This window comes from Euphorbia lathyris, chromosome 2 (assembly GCF_963576675.1).
Source record: "Euphorbia lathyris chromosome 2, ddEupLath1.1, whole genome shotgun sequence".
Classification (NCBI taxonomy): Eukaryota; Viridiplantae; Streptophyta; class Magnoliopsida; order Malpighiales; family Euphorbiaceae; genus Euphorbia; species Euphorbia lathyris.
This window is the reverse complement of record NC_088911.1, coordinates 106,814,509-106,831,090: the sequence shown is the minus strand read 5'-3', so window position 1 is coordinate 106,831,090 and position 16,582 is coordinate 106,814,509. Positions and strand designations below refer to the sequence as shown.

Below are 16,582 nucleotides of genomic sequence, written 5' to 3'. Positions count from 1 at the left end.
TCAAGGTGTTCAACATAGAAAGGATCAGCGATTCCTTCCAATAAACATGACTCGACAGTAAAGAGCTATGATGATCCTTTAAAACGCAACAATAGGAGGCATAACCATGTGAATTGAATGAATGGAGGAGGAACCCAACAAGGAACAGAACAAAAAAAAAAGGGACTGATAATTGGGAATAGCAGCACTTGTAAGGTCTAATGGAGATGCTTGAGTTGATAGCTACAGTGGAAGACAGCTTTTGAAAGGTTGCAATAGTAAATTAGACTGTACCGCTGAGTATTAACAGAAATTTCAATCATTAAGTTAAAGAATTAACTCGGTTTTCTTTTGTTCTTACGTAGTATATAGTACTGTAAACAAAGTCGACAATAGAATGCTAATAATGCAAATTTCCGATAACAAGCAACACAGAGGATGAAATATTCTATTGTACGATCGTAAAGGGGTGACAAAAAGAAAAAGAAATTACATGTCTAGGCTGGAGAAAAAATAATCTATTGATCTGTAAACACTGACCATACAATTAGTTTCTAAACCAAACCGCTAGTTATACAACTTAAAAATTTAACCAAAATCCAACTCAATATTCAACTATCATTTACATTCACTTCAAATAAGAGGAAGAAAAAAGAATTCTGCTTTTGTTTGTTCATCACATCTACCTCTCCCAACGAGGTCAAAAAAACGCCCAATACTCCTTTCTCACTGGCTCTTCTTTTTCTCAACCTTGATATATGGAAAAAGCCCCAAGAAATCGGCAACTTTTGGATTCCATTCCAATTGTTGAGCACGACAAAACATCAGGAACGTGTTTGCGAAATACGAATTGAAACCCATCAATACGTGCCATAGAGCGTGGCCCTGGGGATTCACGTACCACAGAGAAATTTTGTCACAGAGAAGACGGTCCGAGAGCCAACAAAGAGTTCCCAAGGATAGTGTAGCAACGTATAATTTCGCAAGCCTTTTTGCAGACTGATCATTTGTGTAGATATAGTATTTGTACATCCGTGGTATGCAAAGAAGACAAAGTATTGCATAGTGCACCTTGAAGCCCATACCAAATCGAATCCATGCATGGACGACAGCAAATCCAGCTCCGTAGAGGAACAAGAAGGTCGGCATTGTACTCCGGTAGTGCCAGTCAGGTGAATAAAGGATGTAGAAGTACAAAAGCATTTCCCATACCATTGGTGTTTCATCACCTTGTTGTTGCCTACAAATAGGTTGAGAAAAGACCATGACTTAGATCTACTTTATGTAAACATCAAATCATATTCAAAACAATCATATACGACACCTCATAAGCTAAATAACAATCCCAAGTTCCGCAATTTTCAGCATATGAAAACAAGAAAAGGATTAGTTTCAAAAATTATACAAGCAAACAAAAGAGAAAAATTATTCCTGGATAGTCCATAACAGATTCTTCATACAACAAAATAACCAAGCCTCAGTCCAACCAACTAGTCAGGGATCATATATTCTTCACATGTGTACAAGATAAAATAAGGAAAAACTGAGGCAATATAAACCTATCATGTCTCCTGAGAGAACAGTTTCAATAAAACATGAAGATGAGTTAAAGTAATGTATGCCTATAACCTTAGTACTTCTCTAATGCCCATAAGTAAGTCATGCAATTGAGATTTCACTCAAAACATTCATTTATATTCTTCAATTTCCTTATGAACTTAATTAACCAATCTTTAATTATATATATCAAAATATTAACCTACCACAAACTAAGAGGAGATTAAGAAAAGTTAATAAACAAATAGGTTTTCATAATTTTGCCTAAAAAAGGGAACAGATTTATGAAAGTTTTCACAGGAAAAATTCGAACGGTGCTAGCTTACAATCCAACATTTTTTCATTGCCTACTCTAAAAATGAAATATGTAAATTTTTCATGCTGTATTTTGTTGTACATAATCATCTAATATAGCTATAGGACCAAAAAGCTTAGAAGATAATATGATTGGCATGTAGAATCAGTTATACAATGAGCCCACCAAGAAAAATTTCAGGAACCTTCATGTAGTCCGAAATCAATGCAGAACAATTTGAAGTCTATAGCTTAAAAGTAAACAGAAAATCCAAAACCACAAAGGATTCCACAAATTTCCGTCCAACTACCTAACATGTAGAAGATTTTAAATTCTCAAGCAAGGTAGTTCTTAATTTTATTAAACTACAAGATATGCCCTATTCTATAATACCCATTCAGATAGTTCTGCATGACATTTATCCATCAAATATAATTACTGAAGCAGTTAAACAAATGATGAACCACAGCAAGTATTACAGAAGGGCACTTACATGTGTTGTAATGTGGCATGATACAGCATGCTTCCAATGGAAAGTATCATATTAGATATGTGAAGTACGCTAAACCTCTTCTCAAAATGTTGTCTCAGAGCATTTACTAGGCCAATGAGTGCCAAAAGAATGCAAGGGACATTTGAAATGGTATTGAAAAACTCTGCAATATAAGAAGAATACACATAATTTTTCTCACACCACTCAGGGGACGTTACTGGACCCCAAAAGCTCGATATTGCTTCTGACATTCTTCAAAATATATGCTCAAGTGTATAATATTTGAATATGCACCTTCTGCTATGAATTTATAGGGGACATAACCTGCAATATATACAGGGGAAAGGATGAAATTATAGACTTTCATTGGGTGATATCCAACCAGCAATTTTCATATTGTTGTAACCATAGCTAAAAAAAAAATCATTACTGGAGAAACTTGCATATCAAAATTAGAGTTGTAACCAGCAATTTCTAAAATGTTTTGAAAAATGGTAAACCTCTCTTTTTCCCTGTTAAAAGAATTATCATGGTAAATCTAAGTCACATTAAAGAAGACAATTTCTAAGGATAATAACCAACTGAGACTCCAATTTTGAAGAAAATGGTGCAAATGCTGCTTCAATAATACAACACCTCCATCATAGCATGGTTATAAATATCAACAGACTGATTAATTTTTTTTCACTGTTGAGATAGAAATCTCCATGTAGGAAGCACTAATAAAATTTGCCAACTAATTTGCAGTTTAGCAAAACATTGCATAAATAAATGAAAATAGCAGATGAGAAACCTAAGTGAGGAAAGGGGGAAAGAAACTGGGTGTGAACACTGAAAGCAATTGAAGTTCCTCCAGCAATTAGTAAGTATGCAAAGAACCCATTTTGAAGTTTCAACATGATTATTGATTAGTATTAAAAAAATCTGAAAACAGGAACTGCCGAGGTACCAGCTTTTGTTTTAATCAGGAACAAAACAAAACAATGATCAAAAGAGCAAACCTACTACAGATATGTACGCTAAAGGTATACAAAATGTTAAACAAATATCCTGACACACTAATAAAAGTATCCATTGACCAACCAGTTCACACGAGCATCAAGGGAATGGCATTCTGAATTTTTTGGTAATGGCCAAACAACGAAAGTGCTTGGCACATCTATCTCTACATTAACCACAAAAGAAGATTGACTAAAAATCAATAACATACATCACACTTCACAAGCTCTTGCTGGCTCACAATCGAAATGCAAAAGGTTTTTCTAATTACCAGCCTCTATGCCAACCAACTGTAACCTCACAACTATCAATGTTTTGCCTAACCACCAAAATTCCACCATAAATATTGAATATGAAAGATACATGATAAATTATAAGTTTACCTGCTTTAATTATCAATTTCTCTTCAATAATGAAATGCTCTTAAAAGTGCAATTGCAGACCAAATTATTAAAATAAGAAATTATTTAGTGCAGATACAAGTAAACTCTCAAATCTTTGAAGATTAGCCTCCTTCATTTACTTGAATCTTTAAGCATGCCAACATATCCGAATCAAAGTTTGTTCACTGAAGTAAACAATTATTTTATCAATCTACAACTTAGATAAGCAAATCCAACTAAGAAAATCTAAAAAATTCAATTTAAAATAGAGATTAAGAAAAAGAAAGTACAAAACCATAACTATGTTATCAATTTCACAAGCTCATAATTAAGCAATGCATGTAATCTTCTTAAGCAAGATAATGTCTCCAGAAAGTTAACATCGGTCATTAACCAATGGCATCAAACAACCACACACATACACATATAATCTTAAAAATATATGATCTATGAGTCTATGACACTGACAAGCCGCAAATAATGTACTTGGAAATCTGCCGCATCAACATATAATTCAACAATACAAAACAAAGAAAGAAGATAAGTAATAACAGAATTTTCTGCTAGTGAAAATCACATCTAAATTATCAGCAAATATAGAATCATGATAAGAAAAAGAAGAAACTAACCTTAAACTGTCAGATCTATATTGGAAAAGCCCTAATCCTCTGATAACAAAACATAATCTCCATAAATATATGAAAATTTTGTTATTATATTTGTGTCTAATCGATTTCTGTTTTTTTCCCTTTCCTACACAAGAAGGAAAACCGAAAGAGAAAATAAACCAGCAACGAGCGGATTCGTGACTGGTGGGAATACCTTAGGGCTGTACCGAATAGCGCGTGAGGAGAAGGCACGTGCGAGGATTTGAAGAGCGTGTAAGAAATTCGATCCGTTTGATTAAGATATTCAGTTCTTGGGATTGCTTTCATAAATGTGCTTATGTTATGCTTGCTTTTACTATGTTCGCCTGGGTTATTAATTATTATTCTCAATCTTTTGTGAATTTTATTCCACACATAATTTCACACTTTAATGTATAGGCTTATGTGGTAAATAGGGCCGGTCCTGGACCTAGGTCGGGAGTGCATCGGCCTTGGAAGGGAATAAATATATAAAACGTAAAAAGAAATTATATATATATTAATATCATTTAGATTTTAAAATGTTTAAATAATTAATATTTAGATTTAAAAGAAGTTCAATGGATTTTTTTTAATATAAGTTGAAAGTCAATTGACTTAATACATCTAAACTTGTCTAAAAAATTTGATTACCATCATGAATTTACATGGTGTCTTATTATCCTTTAATTTGCTTAAATAGTAACGATTAAATCCATAAATTTATAAAAACGTCATAAAAATATAAAAAGTTAATTTGTTTTAAAGATTAGAATCACGAATTAGACCTTTATTTTTTAAGTTTTGATTTTTTTTACAAGTTTAGACAAATTGGAACGTGTATTACTTTAAACAAGTTCAAGAGGCAAATGGATAACTGTAAACAAGTTCAGGGACCAATATGTCACTTTAAACAAATTCATGTGATAAATATGTTATTTTAAACAAGTTGAGAGGGATAAAAAGACATTTGATAAGTTAAGGGGATCAATCAAACTTTTGGGACAAGTTCAGAACTATCTTTCTAAATTTTGAATTTTGAGTAACCAAATGTATTTGATGAACGTAATAATGCGTACAGTACAATGAAATAATTTTTTGTTTATCATTTTAGAATATATTATAAATTTTGGTGTACAATTTTTTTTTATTAAAGCCCTCTATCTCATATTCGCCTAAGGTCCATAAATTGTCAGGACTGGCTCGGGTGATAAATAGAAGTTTGAGTAAAATTACAAATTTGCATCTCATTTGATGAAAATTGTTTGAGAAAGTAGATTGAACTTAAGATCTAACTTAAATGATTTGAAGCCCTTAACCACTCAAACCAACGTTAATTGGTATTTACAAATACTTTTCATTGTTTTAAATATATTTTATGTATTAATAAAAGACTTAATTGCACCATGTGCACATGACGTTTATTTAGGAGATGCTTAACATCATTAAAAAAAAAAGGAATATGATAAATTGTACACTAATTTATACCAAAATATTTTATTTGTAATCCAATTAATTTATCTATTTACACAAAGTTATATTTATCAATTAGCAACTCACTATTAAATATGTGTTATTAAAAAGAAAATAATAACCGTTAAATAGGGTAAATTACACTAAAGGTATCTGAACTATACCATGGTTCACATGTTAGTACCTATATTACATTTTGTCCCAAAAATATACTTCAAGTATGGGTGATTGGATATTTACGTACCTTTAACCGGTAAGTGACCAGTCAACGCAAGTTTAATCACTTTTACATAATTAATTAGGACCCATTGTATACTTACTAATCTAACTACCATTCCCTTAAATTAATTTTAAAAAATATTCCATTTCTCTTTCCTTTGAATCTTGTCTCTCTCTCTCTTTCTCGTTCATGGCACTTTTGAAAATTGTCCCTAACAACGTGTTTGTATCTTGGCGACCTGCCTGAATCCATAGTATGGTATTGTTTTCTCGATTAAGATCAGGTTGCCCGATTCCATAAGCTTCAATGTAAGGTTGAAAACAAAGAAAGTTGTTGAACCAAATCTAGATAGCAATTTCAAGCACTCCACCTTATCCTGATGAAATCGGATCATCACGATTTGAAACCCATATAACAGTTTGGGGATTTGAGTTGTACCATAGTCCGACATATGTAGAGTTAACCAAGCTAAAACTTATGACTTGAGGAATCCCAAATCAACTATCATTTGAATATTTTCCATATATTTTCACCATTATTATTTATGATTTTTATTCAAATTTAATATTTTTTAGTTCACTAACAAATCAACTGTCTTCTTCACAAATCCCAAATTAAATCCAACGATCAGTTCGAAAAACAAGCGACAAAACAAACGAAGATACTCCATGTTATAGAAGAAACTGCAAGAAGTAGAGACCCAACTCAACAAAGTCTTTCTTTTTCCATCCCAAACTCTACACAATGAAACATACACTCAAGACATTAAACAAAGACTCGACTTCTTGAATACTCTTTTGTCTACCAAAGAAGTTTCCAACCCTCATAACCCACACCACTTACACCATATCCGCAAATAAATTACATTGCTCGAATCTGTTTTCCAAGAATGGAATGAGTTCAGAATGACATCGGAATATAATCCTTTACATACGGTTTCTGCTTGTTCTTGTATTGAGTCGTGTCTGAATGACGATGATGTGGAGATTGAGAGTTATGTTGTAGAAAAGAAGGAAGAGAAAGAAGTTAGGGTTTATGGTGGCGGTGGTGGTGGGAGGAAAGTGGGTATGGTTTTGGCTATGAGAAAGAGAGAGAAACAGATTTGAGGAGAGAGAAACAGAAAGATAGGGAGACAAGATTCAAAGGACATAGAAATATAACTTTTTCTAATTCACTTAAGGGTATAATAGTCTTTTTAGATTAGTAAGTGTATAGTGGGTCCCAATTATTTGTATAAAAGTGGTCAAACTCACATTGACCGGTCACTTACCCAAAAAAATGCACTTAAATGTCCAATCACCCATAAATGGGATATATTTTTGGGACAAAATGTAATCCAGGTACCAAAGTATGAACCGGGGTATAGTTCATGTACCTTTGATGTAATTTACTCTCGTAAAATATCAATGTCCTTATTTATCATTTTATACAAATATCTATTAGCAATCAACTAAGTTTAACCAAACAAATTTATAGGGTAAATTAGACATGTGTGCAACATTTACCATGTTTCACACTTTGGTGTACAACCATTATTTTTGCTCACAAAACTCCACAACCTTATAGTGACCTCCCACTAAAGTGTACAACAGGTAAAAATGAATGATCAACCCCAGTCAACATATTACATCACTAATTTTTAATGAAAAGTGGGACTCACCCATCTTTTTCAACCCATTTTCTCTCTTTAACTCACACTTTCTCTCCTTTTCTCTAACTCCCAATCTCCTCTCTCTCTCTCTCTCTCTCTCTCTCTAACTTTCATCCTCTTCAAATTGAATATTTTAAATGAATGAACGCTGGAGAAAATTTCTTAGAGTCTTATCTCTGTGTTGGGTTCACTCACATTACTTCATCTTTTTGGTAATCCATCAAGGATATCTGATATGTACTTCGAACTGACTGTTTTTGGTCCCTAGGTACGAACTCCATACTGATTTTTGGACTGATAACTGGCTGGTTTCAAACATGGAAAATCAGATCGGGATTAAAATTCGTGACCAACAGAGGCTTCGTGATTAAGTTGAGGATTTCTGCAGCAATAGGTGTGATCGAAAAATGATTTTTTCGCTGCTTCCTGGCTATGTTAAGCAATAGATCTTGGTTGTGCATCGCGATGTAGATTAGAAAAATATGTGTGTTTAGACTGGTTAGAGAGAGATGAGACATGTGTTTTAGCGAGAGGGATAACAACTGCTGAGAATAAATTTTAGGAGAGAGAATGTATTAAAGAGAAAAAATAGGAGAGAGAGAATTAGGAAAAAAAATATTTTGATTAAGGGTATAAAAGTAATTTAATAATATATGAGGGCCACATTTAATTTTTTTTGAAACCGAAGCCACATTTAATTTTTAAGGAGTGAAAATTAATGAGGTGTCATGTTGACCAAGTGGTTGTCAGCATTGACCGATTATTTTTGCATATTATATACTTTAGTGGAAAATCATCATAAGATTGTAGAGTTTTGTGTGCAAAAATAAAAGTTGTACATCAAAGTGTGAAATATGGTCAAGGTTATACACCACGTATGTAATTTACCCCAAATTTACATAAACAACTAGACAAATCTACTAAACAAAAAGGTAATCAGCTAACTGTTAATGTAATATCAACTATATTTGACATATCACGCACCTGAACTTGTATGTTTTGTGTTGAAATTATAAGATTTATAACACAATTAATCATACCCAAGATCATAAACATGAATCCAATTTACATAGGTTATGTTTACTAAATAGAGTTTAGTTGTTAGCTGATTATATTAGCTATTGATTGATTACCTTTTTGTTTAGTTAATTTGACTAGCTGTTTGGTAAAACTTAGTTGATTGCTAATAGCCGTTTATGTAAAATGACAAATAATGACATTTGTGTTTTATGGTTATTATTTCCTTTTTTAATAATTTATATTTTTAATCCTCTTATAAAAAAAAGGTCATACACACATGTTATAACTTAGGTCTTTAAATTTTTCTACTTTTATCACCCAAACATAGTGGTAAAAAGAACATTAACATAGCCCTTTTTGTGGTTCTCTGCCTACGCCTTCGTTAGGTTTCTTCCTCCCCTTGTGGTTATCGGCGATCTGCGATTCCAGATTCGATTGATTCGCTCTTTCCATTAATTCTCTCACTCACGATTAAACGTTGTTTTGGGGTTCTCTGCCTCTGCTCTGCCTCCGCCTTGTTTTTTTTTCTTCTTCCCCTGTCACGTCCGTGTCAAAAAAAAAAAAATATTTATTTAAAAAAAATATATAGATTGTTAATTAATTATGAATTTAAGTATATTATTGGGTTTAATTTAATGTTTTTAATCATAAATTAATAATTATTAGCAAGTTTTATAAAACATTATAAATTAGAGTACCTTACTTGATATTTTTCTAAATAATAATATATAATTGTGTCTTGTTATGGTCATTTACGTTTTTTTTTTGTAAAAAAAAAAAGATATGTAGAATAAAAGAATTAAAAGAATAATTGTATTATTTTTATTATTATTATAAATTCAAATGTTTACATTGGAAAGTGTCAAATTGCATGTAATGTACATCACATGTGTTATTTAGAATATTTACATATTTGACACATGTAAATTTTGCATGAAAAATTCATGCCATTTGTTAAGTTTGTGAATTTTTTTATTCAAAATCAATTTATGATATCTATAAAGATTATAAATAATCTAACATGTCAAGTGTCAAGAAAAGAAAGAAAGTTGCTTTATATTTTAACATGTGTATGCAAAGTGTCAAAAGGGAGTAAGATTTGAATTATAAAATTTATCTAATTAATTAATCTATGCTTCATTTTATGTATAGTTAGTTGCTAGAATTAATTAGTGGAGGAGTATTCTTCCTTCTTTATGGGTCATTAACAAGTGAAGCTTGAGTTTTAATAAAAGAGAGACACTTGTACAAATTTAGAAAATCTAAAAAATATTGGTGTCTAGAATTTACAAATCAATATTTTACAAACTTCTAAAAATAATTAAAAAAAAAAAAAAGAGAGAAGGGGCCATGAACCTAGAAGGTTCCATTGGATGGTATAAAAACTTATTATTTTGACTCTCTCCATTTTTTTTTTTCTAATCTGTCTTCCTTTCATTTTGTTTTCACAATTTTCATTAACTTTCCATTAATATTGTTTTTCCTTCAAAAAAAAAAAAAACATTTCAGAAATTTAAAGTTTTGATGTTTATCAACATTAGTTTTGGGTTCTATTTTTCTTAGGAATTGTTGTTTTACTTTTTAATGGTTTTAAAGGGATGAGAAGAAAATGAGAGAAATGGGTGATTAATTCTAAAACAAGAGTTTTTGTTTTTTTTTTAAGTTTAAGAAAAACGTTTTTTTCGGGTATGTGAGTTGGTATTTGTTTTATTTCAATTGTTTTATTGGTTTGGATTTTAAATAACCAAAACGTAAAGAAAGAGATGATTTTGATCCAATATATAAAGATGTGTGTATAAGGTGGGCAATAAAGGTTTTTAAATATTAGAAAAGAATGATTTGATTAATGGTTTTGATAACGAACGATCGAATCCGGATTTGAGCAAAGTGTCTCGCGTGAACAAACTAGGATTTGTAACATTTACGAGGTAATATTATTTTATTTCAGTTGTTTAGATTTATCTTTATATCAGTTCTAGTTAGACAGTCAGACAGTTAGCAGTTATATATTCTAGACTTAGATAGTCACTTATTAAAATAGACGACCAATTAGAGATTTCGATCACGGAAAAGATTTGACGATTGTTACTGTCTAAATTTTTTTATATATTGAATAATAATAATAATAATATAAAGAAATTAAAAATAAAAATTTGTACGGATTGACTCCTAGCAATGTCACGAGTCTAACTGAACTTTCTGTCAGAATTAACGATACTAGTTTAGTGTTACAGGTTACATTTCGATGACAAACATAAATGGTCTGATAAAAGTGTTTGATGTAAAATTTAGTTTTATATAATAATTAAGTGATGTTAAATTGTCGAATTAAAATAAGTTTTAAAGTGAAAGGACTAATACCGATATTTTCCAATTAGAGTCGGTATAAAGAAAGATAGTAGAATATAAATTTTATACAATAATTTGAATATAAGATTAGTACAAGTAGACTTATGACATCGGAATGAGTCTAACGATATATTCGGTTTAAAATAACTATACCGGTTTAGTATTACACGTAGCTATTCCGGATAAAAAATTAAGTTATAAAAGTAATTAATTTAAAATCTATTTAAGTTTATATATATTTGAGTGATTTAAATCTTTGGAATTGTGAACTTATGATTTTTATGGAAATATATTGTTTAAATCATTTATGTTTGATTTTATTTGTAAAAGGATGATTTTGAAGTATAATTTTATATTTATGGTATTAACTTTGGAAATTTGGATCGAGAAAATGAATTCGATGTGAATGGTTTTTGGATTGAGAAAGTTTAATTGAGAATATTACGATAATGATTTTTTTTATATATCCATCTAGAGTAATCCGGATCGGTGGTTTTATATTTGAAGTCCATGTTCAGTGGGGGACATGGCCTGTGTACACAGTTGAAAGACCTATCGGGTATGGCAAAGAAGTGTTGAGTAAGACCATGCGGGTTAGGCAAAATTATGAGATATCTCGGTTCTATTGTGGGGATTGATACGTAAGGGGAGAAACTCTAGGATGGATATCATGTTAAGTTTGTTGATATTACGAATTTGGTTTGTTAAACCGTTTGTTTGATTATGAATTTGATTTGGTAAAACGTTTATTTGGTTACAAATTGGTTTGATAACCCGTTTATTTAGTTATGAACTCATTTAATAAAGAGTTATTTGATTATGAGTCAGATTTTATAAACAATTTATTTGATTACGGGTTATTTGATAAAAATGTTAATTCGAAGACATCAATATTTATTTGTGAATTGATTTATTGTGATTTGATTTCATTTGACAATATGATTTTCAAGGTTAAAAATTTATATTGTCGGATTCGATAATATATTCGTATATAGAATATGTTAGAGATACTAAATATTAGTTATGCTCAATAATTGTATTGTGAAAAATAAACTTGTACAGTTATGAAGTGAAATATACGATTAAATGATTATTGAGTCAAACAAACAAGATGTGAATAATTAAAAAGAACCACCTAAATTAAGAAAACTACCTAAATAGGTAGAACTACGTGGCTTTGATTCCCGATTTAAAGATTTATAACGTTCGGGATACGTAGGAAGCTTGATAGAATTATCAAGTTCAAGCCAAATAATAAATAAAATTTTAGGTAGTCCGAATAATTTTTATCTAGAAGAAAGTTAAATTAAGAATTGAACTGGTTAAAGATTGAAGAGCCGAATTCGTAGATTGTTATCCTGTTTTCTTTTCATACCCGATGCCGTTTTGAGTCGGGTGTGACATCCCCGGTGTGGTTCGATTGATTCTCTGCGAGTGACGATGGCTGCGGATCTTGGTGATCTGTGCGCTAAACTCAATTTAAATGATGCTGAGGAGGTTATCATCGAGCTTGGTGATGATGAGGTGATTATTGACGAAAACCTAAAAAAGAAAGTTATTGGCCGGATTCTCTCAGGGAAGCCGATGAATCTCAGATCCATGGCGAATGCGTTCAGCAATATCTGGAAAACGAATAGGGGGTTTCGACTCCATGAAAGTGGAAAAGGTTTGTTTATAATTGAGTTTGAATCAGTAAGGGATAAAACAAAAATCTTAGAAAATGGCCCTTGGCACTATGACAGAAATTTGGTTATTCTATCTGATGCAGAGGGGGTTGATAATATTGATTCTGCTGATATATTTATTTGCCCCTTTTGGATTCAATTGTTTGGGATCCCTGTGAATTGTAGGTCGGATAAATTTGTGGCAAGAATTGCTGAGCGGATAGGGAAAACGGTGAGGGTGGATGTTGATAGTTTGAAGTGTTGGGCACCATTTGTGAGAGTCCGGTGTCTGATTAACGTTAGGCAACCTCTTGTAAGCAAATTTACTTTGAAGATTAAACGAAAAGGAGTTGATGACAAATTGGTTGAAGTAAAATGCAGATATGAAAGATTACCAAATTATTGTTATCATTGTGGAGTAATTGGACATGTGTGTGATGATTGTGAGGAGGAGGTGGGTGATGATATTACAGAGATGAAATTCGGGCCAAAATTAAGAGCATCACCTACTAAGCTGAGGTCCTTTAACTATGGCTTTAAGGATCAAGCACATAAAAAGGAGGATCCAGCCCCATCTACTTCCGTCACAAGCCATTCAGACATAGAGAAGGCAAAAAAAAGCTTCTTTTGTACTGAAACAACAACATACTAATGTTGATGAGGAGTCGGATTCATTAAGTGTGGTACAGGAGACCAGAGAATCAAATGATAAAGAACTAGATAAGGATGTTGTTATTTTAGCAGATAATGGTGATATTCCAATTGTTAATAATCTAGACCAATTAAACCAAAATAATCAACATCAAAATTCAGATAGTTCAAAAAGTGGTAATGGTCTAAGACGGGTCAGGATTAAAAGGCAAGCTCGTGAGCTAAATAAAAATAATTATTCTATGCCTGCTAATGAAGGAGGTAGTATCCATCTAGAGGGGCGGAAGAGACCCATGGATATAGATGAGGAATATGTTCGAGGTGATGGTTTGTAATTAAAAAAGAATCATGTCCAATCTGATATACAGAGGGTGGAGGCCGTTCAAACGGCTCCACCCTACATTATGAAAATCCTTAGTTGGAATGTCCAAGGACTGGGCAATGCTCGGACATTCCATGCATTAACGCAACTAATTCAGTTGCAATGCCCGGATATCCTGTTTTTGATGGAAACCAAATTATTCCATTCAGAAGTAGGAAACCTAAAAAACATTTGCAGGAACTATGATTGCTTTAGTGTTCCATCTCGGGGGAGAAGAGGTGGGCTGTTCTTAGCTTGGAAGAAAGAGGTTAAAGTTGACATTCAGAATTACAATGATCATTGCATATATTTCTTAATAAAGGATATGAATGATGTGGTTATTTGGAGAGGAGCAGGTTGTTATGGATGGCCAGAAGACATTAATAAACACCTTATGTGGGAGTTACTCATGAAGGAAATTAAGGCTAAGGTATAGCAGCGGAAATATAAATTTTTTAGCCTACTTCCTTTTAACCATAGGATCCGTTAATCGTTATTTCATATAAAGAGGGATAAGAAGGAATACCTTTCGATGAACAATCTACCGTTGTTAAAGAAGCGCCCACAAATCTTCTCCGAGATTCCAACCACAAAGTATAACACGGTGAGGTTAAGATGGAATCAACCCTTATGAGATGCAACCAAATTAGATTGCCTCTAATTAACCAACACAAGATCAAAGAGAAAAAGAGATGGATGAGATTAATCAATTGACGGAAACCGTATGAATTCTTATCCACGAACTAGGGGATGCGAATTCACTCTCTCACACTTAATGTAGGTTTCGAAAATCACACTAAGGGGAGGGGATTAGCTTGGTCGAAATTCTCATAGGGAGGGGGTATATATAGTCGCTTGTATCTAAACCCTAGTTAGATAGGAATAGGTTACTTAATAGGAATTCCATTCGGAATAGGATTCCTAATTATTATCTTATAATATATCAAATACATTTAGGATAATAATAAATAACCTAATTGGATAATAATAGGAGTATATTAATCTAATTAAAACTCCTAAGTTAATTATCTCTTAATTAATTTAATTCACAAACCTAATCAAATTAGGATTAATGGAATTAAAATAATTCCTTATTTACTATATATAAATTTCGGCCCCCTCTACATAAATGGGCCTTACTGGGCTCAATTGGGCTTCCATCTATTAATCATATCCATCTCTCTTTTGGTTCCAAGCCTTATGTGTGATCCATCAGGTTCTTACTACTTCTGGTCGTATGCAACTATTAAATTAATTTCTTCAAGAATTATATTTAATCCTTGCATAACGGAATGATGTACTGAGTATGTTATAGGCAAGTCTGTAATCATTCCCCCAGAGTCCGTTAAGAAGACAGGTTGATTCTGTCGTTAACCCTTCCGTATTAGTTACAGTATAATTCGATCCTTTATCAACTATATCCTTGAACTGAATCTTATGACTATGGGTGATGTCAAGTCACATATAGCGAGACGTTCGTTTTACTTGTACAGGCCGAGTCAACTCAAATAGATAGGTTAAGTGAAATCTGTATTTCTACTCTTAAGCTATCACCTTGCAAGGATTTAGAGTCGAGTCTTCCACAAGTGATCCTTGGATATATCTCCCATTAATCGGGAGTGATAAATGCTCAATCCAATGTATAACTACCCTGACATTACCTCCTGTGACACCCAACCTTTGCAGTTCACACCTCAGAGTCATCTCTGTTAAGGATCGTGGGACCACAGGATCAAAGTCTCACATTCAGTAATTCAGGATGACCAATTAACATTCCTTTGAGTCTGAGGATTACTTATACCTATTAATACCAATGAGATGAACATGTGACAAGGATGAATCTACCCATCCTGTTATCTCAAATCGGATCCCCAATCCTAATGAACGACGTTTCATCGGATCTATGTAACTGTCCAGATATCTATATATATGAAGCTTGTGAGATAAGCTTTCTGTCGGACAGAAGACATTGTTACATACAAGTCTCAACAGTGATATATCAATCCTAAACATATCACTTGACTTGGGGTGGTTTTAAGTTTATTAGTTTATTATAAAGTTTTGTCTCACTTCATGCTTGTATGAACACTTTATAATCACTTTAAACAAACTTACGGATTTCCTTTTATTAGACTTTATATAGTGCTTAAAAGGGATTGCCTTTATATAGTTATAAAACATATATCTCATTAAAATAAATGATATAAAGAACAATTCATTTACATTAAGTTTGTATCCTGCAACAATTGACTATAGGACACCAAACCCCAACATACTCCTACTTGGACTAAAGCCAATTGTTTCTAAAACTTATCCCAGTAGAAGTTAAATGACGATCATGTACTTTCTAGGTTAAAGGCTTTGTCAACGGATCTGCAACGTTGTCCTCTGTAGGTACTCTTTCTATTCTCACATCTCCTCTAGCCACAATCTCTCTAATGATGTGGTATCGCTTTAGGTAGTGCTTGGATGCATTATGAGACCGTGGTTCCTTTGCTTGCGCAATGGCTCCATTGTTATCACAGTACAGAGTAATGGGATTGACAATATCAGGCACCACTCCTAGTTCTGTAATGAACTTTCTAATCCAAACTGCTTCCTTTGCTGCTTCCGCAGCAGCGATGTACTTTGACTCAGTCGTAGAGAAAGCTACGCTTCCCTGCTTGGAATTTTTCCAACTGACCGCGCCCCCATTCAAGATAAACAGGTATCCTGATTGGGATTTAAAATCATTCTCATCTGTGAGATGACTAGCGTCTGAAAGTCCTTCAATTTTCAGATCTCCTTCTCCGTACACTAGGAACATATCTTTAGTCCTTCTCAAGTACTTAAGAATGTTTTTGACGGCAATCCAATGCTCG

The 16,582-nt window shown here is 32.6% G+C and overlaps 1 protein-coding gene across 1 annotated transcript; it reads right to left on the bottom strand.

The window, feature by feature from the left end:
• Positions 1-482: 482 nt before the first annotated feature.
• LOC136219338 (alkaline ceramidase) lies at positions 483-4,522 on the bottom strand. The gene is made up of 3 exons (XM_066006714.1): positions 4,336-4,522; positions 2,325-2,648; positions 483-1,219 (listed from the first exon to the last, which is right to left on the bottom strand). The coding sequence occupies exons 2-3, from the start codon at positions 2,573-2,575 to the stop codon at positions 706-708; spliced, it is 765 nt and encodes a 254-aa protein (XP_065862786.1). The 5' UTR covers positions 2,576-2,648; positions 4,336-4,522; the 3' UTR covers positions 483-705.
• Between the last annotated feature and the right edge of the window lie 12,060 nt (positions 4,523-16,582).

What these genes read in the sequence shown, in the direction of transcription:
- LOC136219338 (XM_066006714.1), bottom strand. Translation starts at nt 2,575, where the DNA reads ATGTCAGAAGCAATATCGAGCTTTTGGGGTCCAGTAACGTCCCCTGAG. An exon ending in CATGCCACATTACAACACAT is followed by an intron (nt 1,220 to 2,324) that starts GTAAGTGCCCTT and finishes ACCTATTTGTAG; the next exon opens with GCAACAACAAGGTGATGAAA.